The 13031-nt window shown below is 32.8% G+C and overlaps 1 protein-coding gene across 1 annotated transcript in view; it reads left to right on the top strand.

Annotated features, from left to right (window-relative positions):
* LOC129234322 (katanin p80 WD40 repeat-containing subunit B1-like) overlaps positions 1-12680 on the top strand; it is a 61963-nt gene extending 49283 nt beyond the window's left edge. The window contains exons 16-17 of the mRNA XM_054868318.1: positions 4959-5075; positions 12545-12680. Of these exons, the coding sequence (XP_054724293.1) occupies positions 4959-5075; positions 12545-12680 (253 nt within the window). The remainder of the gene's footprint in view (positions 1-4958; positions 5076-12544) is intronic.
* Positions 12681-13031: the final 351 nt, after the last annotated feature.

Here is a 13031-nt window from a genome sequence, read left to right as displayed (position 1 = left end):
GAAACATGTGAATTTGATCAAATAACAATGAACGACAAATTTCATAAAATAAAATAGCAATGAAAAAATGTGGTGACAATAATAACTAAAAAGATAATAATGATAACGATGATAACGATGAAGATAATGATGAAAAGATAACGATGAAGAAAATAATGGAAAAAAAAAGTCAGAAATTCCAAATTAAAAAGTGAGTAAAAAAATACAGCCTTTAAATTTTTAATTCTTTTCTAAGAAACACACCCCTGGAGTTTGAAATTTACGACACTCCACTAAGCGATCTGGAGTAGGTACAGAAAAAAGGATTATTTGACCTTTAGAAAGCAATTTAAAGCTCGAACCTTATATTTTTGTCCATTTAAAAAAGAATTGACTGGAAAACAACAATATGTCGCAAACGAATGCATTAGTTGTCATAATAGCGCCATTAAAATAAGTTCGGATTTATTTTGCAATTAAAATGAATGTTCATAAGTCTCCCCTCCCCCCATGTGAAAAAAAAAACACATAAAGTACTTTTTTGTGGTTTTTGGAGAAGTTGTTATAATCCTACGTTTGAGAACTTTTGTACAACAACCTAAATATGAAAATGCACAGGGAGTCCGAAAAGTCCTTGACACACTTTGAAAATTTCTAGAAAAGCAACAAATTGTCAAATGAATGTACACTTTGTGCCATAATACTTCATAGGTTCTAAATTTTTCTCTTTTACCAAAACAAACGTCACGTAGGGTTTAATCATTTCATTGAACACAAAGCAATACCTTTCCTCACCAGAGTTCAATATGTGTAGGGGAGGGTGTTGTACTTTGGGACACTGATAATTTCTAATAATCTATTATTAGCAGCCATGTTTTTGTAATCTGTAATAGTAACCTTCACTATTAAATGGTGCCATAGTAAAAATCAGTTCAAATGAGTAAAATTGACGATTTTGTGAGAGTAAGAAAATTTCATGACTCCAAAGTAAATATTTTCTTTATTTTTATTTCATTTTCTGTCTTTGTATTTGTAAATTTAATCAACTGAATTTTATTTTGTTATAAAAGAGAAGTACTTTAAGTACTTTGCGTAAGAGAAAATAATGATAATGCATCTAGATTGACCATCATTTTGGTTTTTCTTAAACTGCGTGGTGATTGTACCTCGGGACAGCCAAACATTTTGTACCTTAGGACACGTTCCAAGGTAAAACATATGCATGGTTCTTAATAATTAAGATATGTTTAGGAACATGGAAGAATATTCTAATCTTATGTAGTGTTTAAACACATTTAATGTTAGATAATAATTCATAATTCATTAATCATATTCACAATTAATTATTCGTGATTTAATTCACTACCATGAAAAAAATACTTTTTTTTTTGTTTTCTGGTGCAAAATTGGTTTAAGTATGGCTGTTTCCTGAGTCATGAAGACTTTCCTATAGTACAACAGGATGTGTCCCAAGGTACAATAGGATTGTACCTTGGGACAGCTTGGAACTTTTACTTTAAACGACTCGTAATATTTTATTTTCGAACTGTCTGAATTAAAAAAAAAATATATATATATTGCATAGAAGTATGTTGGGGTGTTTTAATGTGACTTTTAGATTTTAAATTTGATTCATATAATTGACGTTAAAAATTAAAATATGAAAAGTGACTCTCCCCTACCGTTTGTGGACATGGGATGAACTTGAATGCCGTTTAGATGTGGTTCGAGTAACATACGGTGAACTACACATTGAGCTCTGGCAATCAAAGGTGTTGCGTTCTGTTTAATAAAATGATGTGTGGCGAGAAACAGCGATTAGGGGAAAGTGGGGTAAAACCTGGACCCTAAGGTTTGCAGGCTTCCAGAAATCACAGTTTTTGTTACAAAGGAACAAAATTTTGCAAAAGTATGCATTACTTATCTATTAATGTAACCACAGTTTCAAAAGCATTAGTATGTTTTTTTTTAATTTTTATTAATTTTTTTGTAAAAAAAGTCACTTTACCCGGTTTTACCCCACTAGTTGGATAAAACCGGGTACACATGTTATTGCTATAGAAAAATAAAAATTTTAAAATTTCCAAAAAATTCAAGTTTTATTTAGTGACCTATGTTGACTATGATCATACCATAATAGAATAAGTATACAAGAAGTTCTGTCTAGAACTAGACGAGCCTACTTTCCCGTATATCCATACTACTTTCTAGTACCTGATCAATACTCTCAAAAATAGCTACAGTCGCAAATTTTTTCAAATATATTTTAAAAATACTTTAAGCTGATTTCTAGGAATAAAATATTCCTCACTCATCTAAAAAAATTAGATGCGTAAAAAAAGAACAAATAAAATAGCAGCAACTTTTAAACAAAGCAGCTAATACACTTTTTTCCATTAAAAAAAATCTTTAACAGCTTTCAAAACGAAAAAATAATACTTAAAATTAATAAGCTCATTAAAATAAATACATCATATTAAAAAAATATCGTCTTTTTCCCTTGTTGCCAAAAACATTTTTTTAAATGAATTAATGCACTTACCAAAAAAAAGAAAAGAAAAAAAAAAAACAATAAAATGTCAACTAAAGAAATAATTTTCATTGTCAAAAAAAAAAAAAAAAATCGTCTGCGCATATCTTTATGTAGAAACATATATGAATTCGAGTTTATTCGCCAAAAACTGAGTACCTACATATTGAAACTTTAGCGTAAAAATAAAAACAAGTCATATCAACAATAATTATTTCACAGTTAAAACCATAGCTGCGGAGTCGGAGTCGGAGTCGATCTCATTTCTGGACAAAGGAGTCGGAGATGAATATCCAAGAATCGGAGTCAGTCATTTGTCCTCCGTGTATAAATTTTTGCCAAAGCTACGAAGTCGGAGTCGAAGTCGGGGAGTCGGAGTCCGATTAACTGTCGGGCACAGGAGTCGGAGTCGGAGTCAAGTGCCCCTAAATTCTCGGAGTCGAACTCTGGAGTTTGGCATCAAGAGTTATTTCCAACAAAATTTGTTTGAAGTAAATCCGCCTTCAAGTACAGAATCTACATTGACTTCCAGTTTCCCCGTAGGCGCTATTGTTAAGGGATTTGAACTGTTCAAAATTGAACGGAAGATTGTTCAAATCAAAAAGATATTTTATATACAAGTTTTTTATCAAAAGCTTTTTTCTACAAAGTTTGTTTGAAGCAAATTCGCCTCACAGTTCGGAATTGCCTTGAATTTCCCCGTAGGAGCTAATGTTAAGATTTTTTGAACTGTTCAAAATTGAACAAAAAATACTTCAAATCAAAAAATGAGGTATAGGAATGAGGTGTCCTCGCCGAGATCTTTCGAACAAAAAAAAGTTTTTTCGAATCGGACTATTCATTCAAAAGTTATTAAGGAGGGACAGACAGACAGACCGACAGACCGACGGACCGACAGACCGACGGACCGACACACCGACAGACAGACCGACAGACATTTTTCCCCATCTCAATACCCTACTTTCCAATTTTTAATTTTTCGATATTTATTTAATTATTTTAATTATTTTTGACATTTTTTTGTTTTTCGCGATATTTTTAAGATGCATTGATCCTTCTTTCATGCTTTTTTCTTCTTTTTCTGACTTTTACTGGGAAAGTAGGCTAAAAAGGACACATATGGATGAGTTGTCAGTAAATTTAATTGTCTTTACCTTTAATTTTTTGCTGTAATATAAGGATTATTGACACAAGTCACAAGAAAAATAGTTCCTCTTCGCCCCAGAATAGCTTTTAAGGGCCCAACAACGACATTGGATGCATTGGATCTATCCCTCACCACCCTTGTAGTCCGAGTAAAGCTTATTGCACTAAATGCAGGCAGTATTGTCATCCTCTTCACTGGACTCATCCCTCATTTGCTCCTTCGGTTCTTCTTTTTTTGGAGCTTATTTTCTGCCTGTTCCCTTTTAGAATCTTTATAATGTTGTCTTTTCTTTGATTCGTTTATCTTGCCTTCAGATTTTTTTTTCTTCCGTCCATCTTTAGTCTTATCATTTTTCTTTTTCTTTTCTTCTAATGTTGCCTGAAGATGAAACTGTAATATATCATGCTTTGTAACGTAATTGTAAAATAATTTGGTGAAATAAAAGTTTTATTATCATTATATAATAGACTTTATATCTTTTAAAAATCAAGGGGAAAAACCGGGTAGTACCCGGTTTGGCCCCTCGGTTAGTATCCGGTTTTGCCCCGCATGTACAGCTTTCATAAAAAATGCCGTCCTGTGACTATACATAACGCTACAGACAATTACTTAGAATGATAATGAAGGTAATTAAATGTTGTACAAAGAGAGCTAAATACTTTTACTGTTGCAGAAACAGGAACGCAGTATAATCCTTCTAGTTTTGTTCAAACATTTTAAGCAAAACCACTCAAACAGAATTTTCTTCACGGGAACGAAAGAAGCGATTCTATTACGTTCTATTTTAAATGCCACTGCTTCTTCATCAAGGTAGAAGGTAGTACCTCTCTTGTCCACGCGATTGCAGCGCTTACAGGGGCCAGAAGGGGGTACCCGGTTTGCTCCCGACTTCCCGGTTTTACCCCACTTTCCCCTACTTTTTGCTACATCTTTTTTTTCTATTTTTGTTTTTCCCCCCTTTTTTTACGATGGCATAAATATTTTTGTCCGAATCTTTTTCCGCATACTCATACTACAATTTGTTACTTTTCTATGAATTTTAAAAACGTGTCAAGGAATTTCCGAACGTTCTGCATATAAAATTTTTTGAGAAGAAAATTTCCAGAATTGTGTATCATAGTTTTGGGTTCAAGGACTTCAGATGTTAAAAATATTTTAATTGTTCCCGTTTACGTGTTTGTTATTTTTGTTTTATTTATTTATTTTATTATTATTATTATTATTATTATTATTATTATTTTTTTGCATTTGGTTACATTGAATTAGATTTTGAGTTTAATTGGTTCTTCTTTTATTTTTCAGGTACGTTACAATAGGATGTATGTCTTTAAAACTCATAATAAAAAACTTTGCTCATGTTATTAAGGTCAATATAACAGCTCCAAAAAGTATAGGCATTGACATATCAAGGGAGGAAAGGTATGTTTCGTTTCTATATATGATTTGTGATCTGATTTATGTACGAAATAAAATTTTTTATTAATTTTATGGTTTTTAAAGGGCTAAAATATCGTCGACACCATGCTAAATTAACGACTGTGAAAATCACGTTTTTCATATTCGATGTTAGATGTGATGTACTCAAACAGGCTACTGGTTATACCTACTTTAAACGATAGTTATTTTGCTCTTAATATTATCAATGAAAATTTAAACATTGAAAATAACTAAAGGGTCATTCCATAGAAATGTCAACCTCAACCTCAGACTCAATTGTGACCTATCATTTCATTCAGCATACTTTCTAGTACATAAATCCAATAACAGTTTGTAAAAATTTCATTCGGTGTTTTTCTTCTGGCTCAAAACGTGCGAGGTTGTAGAAAAAAAAGGCTTAGCATATGCAAAAAACATGCGTCTACGTTTTCTTGTGTAATGTAAAAATTTTTGCAAATTTTTAAAAGAACTATGTTTATTCTAAATGAATAGATGTTGGCACAATAAAATTGACTGTTCTTTTTGCATGCATTATAAGATAAGTCTTTTAATTAGTTTGGTTATTTCACTGAAAATATTTACGTTACGTTAGTCACGAAAATGCCCTATTTTCTGCTTAAAAACTAAACCAGATGATTGAACCAAACAGCACTTTTTATTTTCTTACATCTGTGTCATATCTACTTAAAAAGTGCAAAATATTCATTTTAGTATCAGTAGATGTAAAATAATTAGTGTGACTAACGTAACATTTGAGCTGTGACTAACGTAACGGTTTGCATGTGACTAACGTAACATTTTAAAAATGACTGCTAATATTTAAAATTTATTTAGTTTAATGTAAATTTTCATGAACAATTTTGAATATGTAGGCATTATATATTGATTAAAAAAATAAAGGGAGAAAAATACCAGTAATTTTACATTGTAGACCTTCTGTTTACTTAGAAAAATACTTTTTTAAAGCTTCTTTATGAAGATACTTCCAATTTAAAGAATTATTAAAAAAGAAAAAAAAGTGAGTAAAGCAAAATGAGTACTCTGCTGAATGTGCATTCAACACAAGAATCCAAGCTTAAGAATTAAGATAATAGAAATACTGTCTTAACAAAGAAGAACGTCTCTATTTTTTAGAAAATACATCTCCACCTATTATTAAAATGAAGTAACGGCTGCTCGTTGGAAAACTTTTGAAGATGTTACATGATACAGTGACAATAAGCGCTGCTGTCATATATTTCAGAAAATGCAAGAATGATCATTTAGAAATTCAAACATTTGCTGTGATATCTGGAATTAAAATGCATTCTGATAAAACGTTCGAATATTTTTTTCAATATTACATTTTAATTCAAAAGGATGCACAACACTATTCGTTCGATGAATCAGTTAACCTTAAAAAATCATATGCCATTGAAAAGTACTACGGAGTTTCTTATAACGATAACTAGTATATCAGCAGAATATTAGAATTCAGTGAAACTACCAACTTGCAAAAAGTTAATTTTTTAAAAGAGGAGGATTTGATTAGACCAAGAATGATGTTATTCAGTTTGTAAAAGCAGTTTTTTTTATTTGTTTCCTTTTTCGCACATTCAAATTGAGTTAATTTTAATTGAACTGAATCCTTCCATTCAATTTCTTACACTAATATAGAAAAAAAGTAAAGAAAAATCCATAATACAACACAAAGAAGGTTCCTAAAAAGTGTAAAAGTAATATAAGAGCAAGAAATTAATTATAAAAAGTGTTTTATATGCATTCATTGCTAGTTATTCGATGGTTACGTTAGTCACGTTACGTTAGTCACACACAGTTTTTCGGAAAAGTACCATTTAGGGTCAAAAAAGATTCGTCTGTAACAAATCTGTAGTACGATTTTAAAAATAGATTGCTTACCTCTTACAAATATATCCTCCAACTTTAAATGTCTGCGTAAGTTTCAGAAAAGATTAGCTCGTAACATAAGCATTGTTTCTCAGGGTTGCAAAAATGTCACGTTATTCACGATCCCTTTTTGGTGAAAAAACACCTGCTAGTGTTTATTTTGCTTCAAATTCTTGGTAGAAATAAAAAATAGTCACCTTGTAAATTTTAGATCTGCACATTAAACCAAAACACATTTATTTTTACTCCCGGTGTAAGTAAAGAGAGTTTGAAAATCAGCTGCGAATGTTACGTTAGTCACTATGGAGTGACTCTAAACGCGTTACGTGAAAAAAAAATTATATTCCGTGTTTTGGCTCTCCTGAAAAGTGCCAATTTTCATATTCGTTAGTTTAGCATGGTGTCTACGATATATTCTCGATTTCTCATAAAACATGAAACTCTATTTTTGCAACTCATTATGATAGATTTTTTTGCCAGTTTAAAAATGAACGACACTGAGACACTTACGCTCAAATTATTCTTACACATTACGGCTTGTTTCTAGGAGTTTTCGAAACATGTCATTCTCTTACTGACACTCAGTATGTTTTCGCACATAATTATTACATACAAAACGCCATTGGCTGCTATAAAAAAGTTTGCGTTCCCTTTTTTTGTGCAACTCGCTATTTATGACATCCATTATGTCGCCGTCTTTAGCGGCTGCTTAAATAAATTTGGCTGTGGTGTAAAAATTATATAGTCATTATTCATGTATTTAAATCTGTCTAATCTATCTATCTCTGTTTCTATTTCTATATTCGTGCCATTTCTCTGTATTTATTAATCCATACCTATAAATGAATCCCCTTATCTCTATATTTATCTATTTATCGCTAACGGTCTAAATTTAGATTTACCAACCTTCATCTACCGATATAAATATTAATGTAGGGAAAGCAATTTTACTATATAACTATCTATTACTATCAATATGCCTACCTATCTATAACTTTTTTTATTTATCTGTATACGTATCTACTTTTATTTATGCATATACATTTATCTCACAGTATTTAGCACTCTATAACGCTCTATAAAACATTAATTTCAAAAACACTTCGATAACCATATTAACAAACATCTTATTCTTAACTCACATTATTAGTTAAAATAAAATTAAAGGTTTTGACAGCTGGCCACATTGTTGCAGCGCTAGATAAACTGAAGGCGTCCCCTAATTTTCGCCGACACGAAATTTTCCTGTTTTCAGTTTCAACTTTACTCTTTTTTAATATATTTGACGGAGGAGAAAATTTTTATGAATGTTGGCGGAAAGTGTAGGATAAATCAAATTGCATAAGTCGCAAGAATATATATATATTCAAGCATAAACTTAATTTTTGAAGTAAGTTTCATTGTTGCTGACACTTTACAATTACAAGGCATTTATGTGCTCTTTGCAACAATACATTAACGCAACAGTTAGTTCAGTCACAATTGAATACAAAGTGGTAAACATCACTAGAGATGTTAAATCGCGGATATCACAAATTTGCCACAGCAACTGCGCTTGCGTGAGGACTTAGCCCATTTGGCTTTCTGATTCCATGTTGTTTGTTTAAATATACGCAGAACAGCAAATTAATCAACGTTGTTAGAATGGTGCAACTCAGTTTCTCGGACACAAATTTTCCTTCCCCCCTTTTTCAGTTTCAATCACACTATTTGGAGGGGGGGGAGGGGCAAATGTTGGCGAAACTGGGGTTAAACCATTTAAATATTTTCACAGCGATTGCGTGCTAGATTATATGAAACTATACGCATATGAATATGATGCATATAATCTACCACTAAGTCCAAGCACAAGTGAAGTTGCTGTGGCAAATTTGTGATATCCGCGATTTAACGTCCAGTGTAAACATCACCTAAAACATTACGTAACTTTTTTCTGAAGGGTTTATCAAAAAATCGAGCAACGAGGCAACCGCGCCCAGAGTTGTATGAGTCGGCCTGTGGTAAATTTAACCGTGGATAAAACCGGTTGAAACCGGCTTGAAAAGAATCAGTTTTTGTCCTGTTTTGGCCATTGAATGTGAACATAGAAAATAATATAGTTTAAAATAAAAATAAACGAGTACATAAATAAAAGGAATATGAAATAGCAATTCCATAATCATTATTTATTTATTGTTTAAGTTAACAACAGTTAATTTCCCGGCCTATGCAAGTAATAAATTACTGCATGTTCAAAAATCTTGGTCACGTCACATGAGAAATATGCGATATATACACTGGCTTCAAAAATTTAAGGTACAACATGTTTTTTAAAGCTCACCATTAAAGAAATGGCAGTAAAAAAAATGCATAGTTTATATGAGTGATAATAATGAACTTTAAAACCATTTATAACAAAACGATAGCTGCCACTTTTATTTTATAGAAAAGAACATATCTTTATGAGTGAGAAAAAAATATGCAAATATCAAGCTTTCTTACTTTTGTGTGTAAGTTGTGCTGATTTTCAACTGATGTTGGCAGTTTCGGTGACAATAGTCAATAGAGTTTAGAAAATGTCTCAGAGAGACGTCGTTTGCCCGATTTATTAAGGTGGCGGGCAGTAGGATAAATGGAAATGGGATTGTCGCAGGCTGATGCTGCTGAAGTCTCAATGTGTCTAGTAGTGTTGTTCAGCGACTTTGGAATCAATACCAATCAGAAGATCCTATGTCCAGAAGACCTGTTTCAGGTCGACCACGAGCTACAACACCTGTAGAAGACCGTTTTCTAGTTTTTTTCGGCCGGAAGGAGAGAAACCACTACTGTGCCGCAGCTCGTTGCAGAACACTTTGTCGCATCAGGAAGAAGAATCTCTGTTACTATGGTGCGAAATCGTCTTTGCAATGCAGGTCTCTATGCAAGACGACCAGTTGTGTGTGTTCAGTTCAACGGACCACAGCGAAGAATCCGCGCAAGAAAACATGTTTCCTGGACTCAGCAGCGATGGGCTTCTGTGCTGTTCACAGACGAATTCAGATTTACATTGGAGAGTGATTCAGGGCGTCTACTGATCTGTAGGGGAACAGTGCACTAGATACCATCAATCCAACATTGTTGAAAGGCACAGTTATAGAGATGGTGGAATCGAGGTTTGTGAGCAGGGATCTCACTTGGTGGTCACACTGACCTGCATGTGCTCCATGGAGGAACTCTGACTGGTCTAAGATATCGGGATGAGATCCTTGATCCATATGTCCGCCCATATGCTGCCGCTATCGGTAATGACTTTACTCTGATGGATGGTAATGCAAGACCTCGCCGAGCTAAGATAGTTGAGGGGTATCTTGAGGACCACGGTTTGGAATGTCCAGCTCAATCTCCAGACCTGAATCCAATAGAACATCTTTGGGACCACCTTGGCAGAAAGGTTGCTGCTTTAAATCCTCCTCCAAGGTCGCTACATGAGGTGAAACAATGCTTACTCTGTATCTGGTCTTCGCTTCCTATTCCGGTGTCCGACAACTGAATAAACAGTATGGAAAATCGATGTCGCCGATGCATTCAAGTTAGGGGGGGGGGGACACATTCCTTATTAAAAACCATTTTTGTATTGTTTCTATGACATTTTACTACATAACACTGAAATGTTCTGTCTTCTTCAAGAATGGACTTTTCCGCAGATTGCTTTTTTTTTGTTATAAATCGATTTTGCAATGCACTTATACAAATTTCTATGACGTATTGAATAAAAAACTATTTAATGCACATATCCTCTAAATTTATTGGAGAACATGTGCATTAAATAGTTCATTCATTTGCATATTAGACGCAAAAAACCGGTTGTAGCTTAACTTTTTGAGTCCAGTGTATTTTTCAATGTGTGTCAAACTTTGTAAAAAGCACAATATCGTTGCCTCAGAGCAACAATAAAATATCTAATCCCTGAAATAACACTGAGATATCGTACTGTTGCTCTGAGGCGACGATATATACTTTTTTCGATGTATCATGTTCCCAAATTGAATTTCATTTTTGTTAAAGTAAAAAAAAAAAATTTGAAAATAAATTTAATACATGTTACAAGTTTCGTGAAAAATAGCTGTTGGTTAATTTACACTGCAGGCTGTTCAGTGTTCCTAACAAACTAGCGTACAATGCAGCTCTGGTTAGTTGAGCTGTGACCTTTACTATGTGTACCTGTTTTAGGGGAGTTTAGTGAAAAATAGACGTGCTATTGGCTCGGATTTTCGTTGGAATATTTTTGAAAAACTACTGAGAAAGTTTCTTAACTCAACTTAGCGCCAATAACTCTTCATTATTTTCCGAAACAGAGCTAAACATCGTCAGAGTCGGAGTTTAACTTCTCAGAGCCTCACAGTTAGTTGTGAGCAATTTTTAATAAATGTAAGAAAAGTTAAGTTTAAATTACTGAATCAGTTTTTTAAATTACTGCAATTATGACAAATATGCATCTAATTTACTTTGTTCATGCATTAAAATCTACAACCTCATGTATTTAATGAAAACATTTAACTTGAGCGCTTTTATATAATAGTTTTGGTCAGCTCTTTGGTGGTAAAATACAGTTTTGGTCCGTTTAAACGGTTTTTAACGAGTAACAGGGTGAAAATCCGTTTTGTCCGGCCAAAACTACAACGCCAAAAACAATATCTGTATACCAAATTTAATGTTTCATGGCTTCACCGTTTTCCCAGTAAGCATTCCACACACTAACATGCAAGCAAATAAAAATCTCATTTTATTATCTATACTAATAATATAAAGCTAAATAGTTTGTTTGAACGCTTTAATCTCAGGAAGTATTGATTCAAATTGAGAAATTAGTTTTGTGTTAAATAGCCCATTTATTGAGGAAAACTATCAATACTTAATTACTAATAATATGGAGCTGAAGAGTTTGTGTGTTTAAACGCGCTAATCTCTGGAACTAATGGTTCAAATTGAAAAATTCTTTTTGTGTTGAAAAGTCCATTTATTGAGGAAGGACATAGGCTATATAATATCACGCTATGACTAATAGGAGTGAAGCAGCAATAAATTGAAATTAAATCAATAATAACCATGATGCATTTTTTGTTGCATCAATAGCTCGAACTTTTTGTTACTCGAATAGCTCAGTCGGCTCAGTCGCTGGGCCAGCAATACTAGGGTCTCGGGTTCGAGCGCGGCTGCGGGAGGGAGGATTTTTAGCATTTATTACCCGGTTCATTTAAAAATTAATTAATTTATAATTCAAGGATTTCAGTTATTTTTTATTGAAATTTTTTTTCAATTTTCTTATTAAATAAAATATCGATTTGGATATGGGTATGTAATTTTTTACTATTTATGTATATCATATGTATGTATCATAGCGTGATGTACTTAACATACTAGTTGTTAATACATTGTTGTCTTATTAACGCGGATGAAACCGCAGGGCACAATTAAAAATAAATGAAGGAAAGTATAATTTGTTTTTCAATATTATTACTGACTCAGGCAACGCTGGGTATGTTTGCTAGTATGTATATATGGTGGTTTTTAAGTGGAATGTTTAATAAATTTGTATTTTGTTTTAGGTACAAAAAATGCAGAACGTGTTTTAGTCATCTCATGTCATTGCGTTCCATAGTACTACAACGCCAGTCTAGTGAAGGCCAACTAGGAAAATTATTCACAGAACTCTATGAAATGTTGAGGTCGCTTGAAATTTAGCAAAGCCCAATTAATAATATTTATTCTATCATTTTTTATGAAACATTTGATATAGAATATTTTTGGAAAAAAGATGGTACAAGCGATATTACTGTCTTCATAATGCTTTTTACGTTGGATACAAGCACATATTTTTGCATTCATGAACAGAAGGCCAGAAAATGTCACAATATGGGTAGTTGTTATATCGACCCAATATAATGTGCTACCTCTCATTTTACTGGAGCTTCAACATATTTTTGAATTAGTTTCAGCAACAAAGTACATTTTCACAAGCAAATGTAATGAGCAATAATCACATACTAACGGCATTCTGAAGGTCCAAAGTCCTAATAATATCTTAAAATAATT

This window comes from Uloborus diversus, chromosome 1 (genome assembly GCF_026930045.1).
Source record: "Uloborus diversus isolate 005 chromosome 1, Udiv.v.3.1, whole genome shotgun sequence".
NCBI lineage: Eukaryota > Metazoa > Arthropoda > Arachnida > Araneae > Uloboridae > Uloborus > Uloborus diversus.
This window is presented reverse-complemented; position numbering and strand designations above follow the sequence as displayed.